General features: G+C 50.1%; 1 protein-coding gene across 1 annotated transcript; it reads left to right on the top strand.

Moving 5' to 3' along the window:
* Positions 1-6660: 6660 nt before the first annotated feature.
* LOC107117056 (erythroblast NAD(P)(+)--arginine ADP-ribosyltransferase-like) lies at positions 6661-9028 on the top strand (the record flags this gene model as incomplete). The annotated part of the gene is made up of 2 exons (XM_015419087.1): positions 6661-6723; positions 8314-9028. Coding segments are annotated over exons 1-2 (778 nt in total), but the record flags the coding sequence as incomplete, so codon positions are not given.
* Positions 9029-9081: the final 53 nt, after the last annotated feature.

The following is a 9081-nucleotide window of genomic DNA, read 5'->3' as shown; positions in this document are numbered from 1 at the left end:
CAGAGAATAATAAATGCCTACTTCATTAGGAATTGTTGTGAAAACCCTGCATCCCATCTGGAGAACTTCTGCAGTAGGAGAGACAGAGCTGGTTGAGAAACAGTGCCCTAGAGCACGGCCCTAGTGCACAACGGCCAGGCGCACGCTTTTCCTGAAACGTGGCTGAGAGGACCCAGAGGGGAACGGCTGTCTTTGGATCCATAATGGTTTCCATCCTAAGTCTGGCTTGGGCAGGCTCTGCCTCCTTTTCCCTCGTGGGATCAGAACGACAGTTTAAATACAAAATGGAAGTCAGTGGGGTCGTAGTGGATAGCTCCAGGGAAGGGGTCAACCCAGGTGTGCTGCAGCAGTGAAAAAGGCAAACTCTGTGTTCGGGATTTTGGGGAAAGGGGTTGAGAATTAAACGGTTGATAACTGTAATGCCCCTGTGTAGGTCTGTTGTGCGGCCTCATTCGGGATACTGTGTGCCGTTCTGGTCACCGTCTCTCCAAAAGGACGTTGCGGAGTGGGGGAAAATACAGAGGAGGGCGACCAAGAGGATGAGGGGGTTGGAGCCACTTCCCAAGGAGGAGAGGCTGAAGACTTTGGGACTTTTCGGTTTGGAGAAGAGATTACTAAGGGGGGGGGGGACATGATAGAGGTTTATAAAATTATGCACGGAGTGGAGAGAGTTGGTGAATTTGAATCTGGGTCTCCCCTTGTTATGGTAGTAAGGGAGGGGGATGGTGTCTTTCCTGGCTGGGAAACTCCCTTAGCGCAAGGGTTCCCCTGAAAGCACCCTGGTCACCAACTGCCACCTCTCAGGGACCTCCCGAGAACATCTAGACTGACCCACTGGGAAGGTACTCTTCTAGCACGGAACTAGAGGAATACCAACACACAGGGCAAAAAACCCTAGAAAACACCAAATAATAGATTCTTTTGAACTATGGTGCTGGAGAAGACTCTTGAGAGTCCCTTGGACTGCAAGAAGATCAATTCAGTCCATCCTAAAAGAAATCAACCCTGACTGTTCCCTGGAAGGCCAGATCCTGAAGCTGAAGCACAAATACTTTGGCCACCAAATGAGAAGGGAGCACTCCCTGGAGAAGAAGACCCTGATGCTGGGAAAGATTGAAGGTCAAAGAAGACGGGGACAGCAAAGGACGAGATGGTTAGACAGTGTCATAGATGCAACGAACATGTAACTGAGCAAACTTCAGAGGACGGCAGAAGACAGGAGGGCCTGGTATGATCTGGTCCATGGGGTTGCGAAGAGTCGGACTCAACTGTGCGACTGAACAACAACAATGCCCATGCAATGTAGTGGTGAAGTGGGCAGACTCTAATCTGGGAGGACCAGGTTTGATTCCCCACTCCTCCACTTGCACCAGGCTGGATGACCTTGGACAAGCCGTTGAAAAAGAGTCATTTCTGTCAGAGCTCTCTCACAGGGTGTCTGTTGTGGGGAGGGGAAGGGAAGGGAAAGGAGTTTGTAAGCCGTTCTGAGACACCTTTGGGTAGCGAAGGGCGAGGTATAAATCCCATCTCCTCCTCCTCCTCCTGCTCCATCTATCATGTGGAGAAGAGTTTCAGCAAAATGAATTTTACTAAGCGAAGTCAAAAAATGTCCCCCAGACATCCCACCCTCCACCCTCCTTCACTTTTCTTTCCTAGCTTATCACTGTCTGCCAGCCCCTTCAGACGCTGGCTACGATGAGAGTAGCACAGCAGATATTCAGGGGTGCAAGAGCTCCAGCATTGAAAGCACAAGTGTTATGTACGTGGACCGCCACCAGGGGGGACCTCGGATCCTAGTCCACCAATAGCACCTTTGGCGGAAAATTCAAACCCTCCAATGGGGATAGAGGTGTGCCGGGAGGAGTGTATAAAGTTGGCCTTGCAGGGCCATTTTCCCTTGTCTTGTTGTGAAGTACAATAAACACGTCTGAACGCATGTCGTAGTCCGAGTTCTCCATGCGTCGAACAATACTTTTCAGCAAGGGAGCTCTGGGAGCTTTGAAGCTCTGAGGAAAATAGAAGGAGCCCGGTGAATTGGGTTAAACTCCCCCACCCCTTAATGCCCATGCAATCTATCATCTGGATAAGATTTTCAGAAGAATATCCCAGAGAAATGAATCATACTGAGCAAAGCCAAACAATATCTTTGTACAGAGGTTTATTAGAAAGGACGGAGAGATAGAGAAAGGGGAAAAGGCAGTTGGCTCCAAAGACTGGAGGCCGATGGGCAAACAGAACACACAGGGAAGGAACCCAGCAATACAGCAAAGAGATTTTCCTGCAGAAAAGCAATACCATTGAGCTAACTAAGCCCAACACACGTTACCTAGGCTGTAGCAGATTCCTCAGAGCATGTGCAGAGTTTCTTGCAGGAAGAAGATGTCGGAGGAATCCTTAACCCTTACCCAACCTCCTGTGAATTCAGTTTTCGCTGAAGTCTGGAACCTGGAAACAAGAGGCAAACCCCAGATCTCCAGATATTTCTGTCCAGCAGCTGTCTTGAATTCTGCAAGGGACAAAGGCGGCTAACAAATGTTTAAAAATAAAGAAATGATCCAGGCTCCTTTCTAAGAGGGAGGAGTTGATGTCGTGATGCCACAGAAAACCTGGCACGAGCTCTTAAACCGGGGGGGGGGGTAATTATTAATTCATGCTCATCTGGGGGCAGTGCTGAGCAACCCTAACCCTAAAACTGCCCCGTGTGTTGCCTTTGCCCTTTCTGGACGCCCAGGCAGGGAACCGGGCCCTGCAAAATTGTCAGGGGGTGTATTGTTGTTGTTGTTTTTTTTAAAAAAGATCCTGCCCTTCCTCCAAGGACCTTAGGATGGCACATAGGGATGCCAGCCTCCAGGTGGGACCTGGGGATCCCCCAGAATCACAGCTCGTCCCCAGACATCCGTTCCCCTGGAGAAAATGGCTGCTCTGGAGGGTGGACTCCATGGCACGGTCCCCAACTGAGGTCCCTGTCCTCTCCGGGCTCCGTCCCCGAATCTCCAGGAGTTTCCCAACCCGAATCTGTGTCAGCTCTCACAATAACTCTCAGACAAAACAAGCCCTTTTAAGCAGGCTTCATTTGGAAAGTCAGGAAACTTGCTTTCAAGTTGAAACTCTTTGCCAGAACTGAAAAAGATTACACAGTAGAGAACTACGAAACGTTTGGTCCAGCCTGCATGCATACGTCGTGGTTACATAGCAATTAGTCAGGTTACTCACTTGGCAAGTGGCTACTCCCCCAGTGGTGCACAAAGTAGTAAGCTGTCCCTGTAATAACCAGACACTGGCTAGCGGGAGAAAATGGCAAGGCCTCATAACTTGGAAGCTGGGAGTCCTGGCCCTCCCAGTCAGCACTTCTTGCAAAGGTCAGGTGGTGGTGGCAATTGATCAGAGAGAGAGAAAAGCCCCTCCAGGTGTTGGAAAAACCTTGGAGGGCATGGTGGAATAGGGCCTGCAGGTCAAAGGAGGACTGTTCTACCATACTGATAGTAAGGGTTTCCCACCTTCCAGGAGTGGATTTTTAGGGAAGTGAAGCATTGTAGCTGGAACAAGGGCAGGGATTTATATTTTTAAAAATCCTTATTTCATTTTGAATCTTGGCTGGGGTATTGTGTCTTTAAATTATCTTTTTAATGCATCTTTATGGAAAGAATGTGCTAACTTTTCCATTAGGGTTGCCAAATATGTTTTGGCCAAGAACGGGGGGCTCCCGGCCGGCATCTGGAATGTGTGCGCGTGCGCCGCGTGCGCATCACCCGGAAGCGACGTCACACACTGGGGCGGGGCCACACCATTTGAGGGGAAAACTCTTTGTTTTCCCCTCAATTCGATCCCCCCACCCACCCCACCCCGCCAGTGACCAGGGTGGACCTGGGGACCCTCATGGCCGTACACCCGCCCCAACCCCCCTTTTATCCTCATGACAACGTGGTGAACTGGGGGGCCTCAGAGATGATGGAGAATTAAACCCACCCACAATTCAACTCTGGGTCCGCAAACTGTGGGATCAGTATCTTATGCAGGGGTCATTTCCTGCAGGAGTGCACAGGAGCGGAGCTCCGGCAGTAAGGAGCCCAGCGGGCAGGCACATGCAACAAGCCCCACCTCCTGCTCCCAGCAGCCCTCAGTCAGAGCAAGAAGCAGCCAGGTAAGTTGCAGAGCCCCCCCCGGCCCGCCTTCAGGTACAAGCTCTCTCTCCTCTGTGAGGGCAGATCTGCGCATTCCCCGCCCCCCAATAGCTAGCAATCCAAAACAGTCCAGTGGAGCCTGTGCGGTGGGTGTTGCCTTCTGACACACTTCCAGTGATGTCAGGGGGTGTGGCATATGCAAATAAGTTATGCTAATAAGTTATGCTAATGAGCTCCTGCACTTCTACCAAATGTCCCCTGATCTTATGGAGTATGTTACTAACAGGATAAACAACGCCTCACTGACATCGACTAAACCCTCATTTCTGGAAAAATGGTCCCCGATATTAGACTTCCTAACTAAAGAAGAATTCATTCCATCCTCTTGGTCTCAATATCAAAAATGGTTGTGAATTCTTTCAGAGCGGCTACTGGCTAAAAGCTAACTTCCTTCCGCATCGTATTTCTTACTGTACACTACTTTGGTTCACTTAGTACCACACGGGTAAACATCAGCATGTTGGAGTTTCTGATTTAACACTTAACACCTTCGCACCTCTTCATAATTTACACTTGATCATACATATTTAGTAGTACTCATAGCACACCTGTATGTTTTATCATTTACTACGTAGCAATGGCCCCGTTCACACGGAGAAGTTGCCGCGCTAAAGGCACGAATGTCAGGTGGATTTTCGGGGCATGATCACACCGCAACATCTGGGAAGCGTAGCACACCTGTGGCCAACCCGTGGCGTCCCGCCGAAGACGTGCAGTAAAAAACTACCTCGGAAAATGCACTAGTATCCGGAAAACGTGGGGCAGGGGCGGGCTCTGATCGCGGGAGCGCTAGTATCCCGTGGCATCCGGTGCCCGTCCATGTCCCGTCGCAAACCGGATGTTTTTCATAAGCACATGCGCATAAACATGTAACTGAAAGTAGTGCTGCTCCGCGGAATGGCGCATGCGCACAAACGCGAAACGCTTGCTGCGCTGTTCTTTGCCATGCTCCAGCATCGCCGTGTGATCGCCAGCTAACAGCCTAAGCGCGGAGACTTGGGGGACCATGTGATCAGGCTACCGTGCTTTATTTTGCTCCGGGGCGAACAGCCATGCCTCCCCCCCCTGTGATCGGGGCCAAAGTTAACTTTTGAAATGTTGTATATTGTCTTCCAGAACCAAACAAAGGTTAGTGAAAAAGAGGGCCAATATTAAAACCTTTCTATTAAAAGTAGAAAAAGGTACATGTATGTATTAATAATAACAAATTTTAAAACATATATAGAGGCCCATTTACAACAAATGTATATAAAACATAACAATATCAAGGGCTTAAAAGGTTGACCTTACGCGTTTCGGCCAAATAGGCCTTCCTCAGAGGTCATACATATGTGGCAAGATGGTTAATAAATATATTCACATAAACACAATCAGAAATGTATACAAAGTATAGATTCAATAAGGACCATAAAGTAAATTGTTCAAAAGTAAAATCACCAGGCACAGGGTAAATATGCACACAAGACCTTTAAAGTGCAATCACTAGCCCAGTGATTATAAACTAAACTTGTGGTCCAAAAATTCCCTTCTTTGATTGTGTAGCCACAGTATTCACAAGTAAAAAGCAGCATATTGTCTTCACCATCGTTGAGTATTTAGTAGTCCTTTTACCCTGTTAATGATGCACATGCTTTCTGTATTATGATACATCATTACTACTGATAAAAAGGTAAATTAAAAAAGGGGGGGGGATTTAGGAGAATTCAGTGCTGTGTGGAACTGCAGGGCTCATACTGCAAGAGCTGTGCAAGGACAGCCCCCTAGGGAGGGAAGGGCCCACACTGCCTTCTTTCTGGATGTTGCCACCCTGGGTTGCCAACCTCCAGGTGGGGCCTGGTGGAGATCTCCTGCTACTACAACTGAGGTCAGTTCCCCTGGAGAAGATGGCTGGTTTGGAGGGCAGACTCCATGGCATTCTTCCCCACTGAGGTCCCCCCCCAAGCCCTGGCCTCCTCAAGCTCCGCCCCTACCCAAATCTCCAGGAAATTTCTCAACCTGGAGGTGGGCATGTTAGGTTCCTTGCCCGGGGTCACCACCAGTGTTCACTCTAAGCTGAGTGAGTGTGAGCCAGCTCACAGTTTTCTAGCCTCCGGCTCACACATTTTCCTCTTAGCTAAGGAAGGTTGGCTCCAGAGCAAACTAATTGATGCAGTAGCCAGATTGCTCGCTCACAACTTTAATGCCAGTAACTCACAAAGTAGAATTTTTGCTCACGAGACTCCACAGCTTAGAGGGAACATTGGCTCACCACCGCATTTTGAAGCAGAGCGAATTCGAAATACTGCCGCCAGAACTATACTTCCAAAAGGGACAAAAGGCGTGGTTCATTGTGTAGTTTGGATTTGGGGAGGGAGAGGTTTGTGTTCTGGTGTGTCTTGATGCACAGCCAGGCTGGCTGCAGCTCTCACAGCCCCCCCCCCCCCCCACTCCTTCGCCTCCTTGTTTGTTCTTTTTTTGGTGTCAGGATCAAAGAAGGAAGATGCCGCCTCCCCGTATGGTCCTGGTCCTCTACCTGATGGGATTTTTCTCAGGAGAGCTTCAGGTATTATGGACACGTGAAGCAGGGGCTGAAGGATTTGGGGGGCTGAATCTGACACTGAAATCACAACTGAGTTTGATTCGTGCTGTTGTGGGGAACTGCAGACCGGGGCAGGTGGCCGGGGGTGGGGATGGGCACGAACCGAACCGTGAAGCAAAATTTGTCACAAGTTTTGCGCTGTCCATGGTTTGCGAACTGTAGTCCACTGTCATGAACTTCCACGAATGGTTAAAGCAGTTCGTGGCAGTTTAAGGCAGTACAGGGGTAGAGCACAAAGCAGGGGATTAAAGGGACTCCGAGTCCCTTCAACCCTTTGCTTTCTGCTACCCGCAAAAACCACAAAAACAGCTGGACAGCAGGGAACAGCCCGCTCCCCACCCCACAGTTGTTTTTCATGCTTTCTGCAAGCCCCATTGAAAGGGACTTTCAACCTGCCACGAACCGCGAACCGGTTCAGCTTGCGAACAACCCCCCCGGCTCGGTTCAGCTCATGGTTCAGTTACGAACCACGAACCAACGTGAACTGCATTTCCCCCGGTTTGTGCCCATCCCTAGCCAGAGGACCAGACCTGAAAAGCCACCTCCAGGGGTGACATCCCATGTTTTGAGTGGGCGTGCAGGCAAGGGGGCATGTGCAGAGTCCCAGAGTCACTGGCCTGATCGGCCCCCCCATCATGGAATGTTGTTGGTCTCCCCGTGGTGGTTATGATGGCCAAAGGAAATGCGCGTGGCTGTGAGGGGAAGTAGAGTTGCTAGCCGTGAGCCAGCAAATGGCGGATATTTGCAGGGCAGTGCCTGGGGAGGGTGGAGGTCCCAGGGATGTGATGGTGGATCTTCCATGATGCTCTGGAAATTTCCCCAATACCACAGAGACCAGGGAAGTTGTTAGTGCATCACGTAGGATACAACGTCACTTCCGGCTGGTGGTCGGGAGGATGTGACCTCAGGTCCGGGTGACGTGCTAGCGAACCCTCCAGTCTCTATGGTCTTTAATGCAGCAGTATTCCCTACCCCTTTTCCCTCCTGCTTCTCAGGTCACCGAGGGCAGGGGGCAGGCGGGGGACTGCCTGCTGTCAGTGAGTGAATGGCCAGACTAATGGAAAGCGATGCCTCTTGTATGGCTCTTTCATATCTTTTTTTTTTAAGCCAAATACACACACACCCAAACAGCAGATATAAAACAACAACAACAACAACTGAGGAAAAGGAAGGAAACACGCCTGAACGCTTGTCATAGTCCGAGTTTTCCATGCGTCGAACCCAATACTCCCTTGGGTAGTGAAGGGCGGGGTACAGATCCAATCTCTTCTTTTCTTCTACATCCGAACCATGCCAAAAGCGATGTAAAGGTGTCAGAGTGATGCCCATTCCATTTCTCTCACTGTTTCCCCTCCACCGCCCAGCTGAGGGGTGTCGGGAAAGGTTGGAGGGGGGCAGGAGGTCTCCTGCCAAATTGGGAAACTGTCCGTCCTCGACATCAGCCCAGGTCCACCTTGCCAAACCCATACAGTCGTTCCGGGTCCCAACTGTGCCACCCCACCCTCAGTCTTCCTTTGACCCTGCCGTTTGCCCATGTATCCCTTTCTAACCCAGGGCTTCAGCGTCGTCTCTGCATGGATGCAAGACTTCCCACTTGATATGGCTACAACATCTTTTGACGACCAGTACAACGGCTGCGTGGATGAGATGGAGGATAAATTGGGAGAGCTCCAACGCTCTGAGTTTGCCAACAAGACCTATGCCAACGTCTGGGGCCATGCAACCGCCACGTGGAACAAGAAGAAGCCCGCAGACCTCGAGCGAGAGTACGGCATCGCAGTCGTGGCCTACACAGAAAGCAAGGGCTCCTTATTCAGGGATTTAAATGAAGCTGTCCGGAAAGCAGGACAGAGTAAAGACTATTACCTCAAGAACTTCAAGTTCAAGTCCTTCCACTATCTCTTGACCAGGGCCCTTCAAGTCCTATGGACCGACTCTAACGGCAAGTGCTATACAACGTATCGTGGAGTCGGTAGCACCCGATTCATCACAGAACGCTCCAAGAAGGTCCGATTTGGATGCTTTGCTTCCTCATCGCTGAACAAATATATTGCCACGGGATTCGGGGATGACACTTTCTTCACCATTAGGACCTGTTATGGGGCCTACATCAAGGAGTTCTCCGTCTTCCCAGGCGAGGAGGAAGTTCTGATCCCCCCCTACGAATTGTTTCGGGTTGAAGATTTTGTTAAGGAACCATCTGGTAAAATCCACATCAAACTCACCTCTGTTGGAAAGTTCAGCAACTACAACTGTGTATACGCCAAAGGTAACCACAATAGCTCCTTGACCAGGATAGCCCAGGCTAACCCCATCTTGTCA

Source organism: Gekko japonicus, unplaced genomic scaffold (assembly GCF_001447785.1).
Source record: "Gekko japonicus isolate JY-2015 unplaced genomic scaffold, Gekko_japonicus_V1.1 scaffold8631, whole genome shotgun sequence".
Lineage (NCBI taxonomy): Eukaryota > Metazoa > Chordata > Lepidosauria > Squamata > Gekkonidae > Gekko > Gekko japonicus.
Note: the sequence above shows the minus strand (reverse complement) of the source record. Positions and strands in the feature narration are given on the sequence as shown.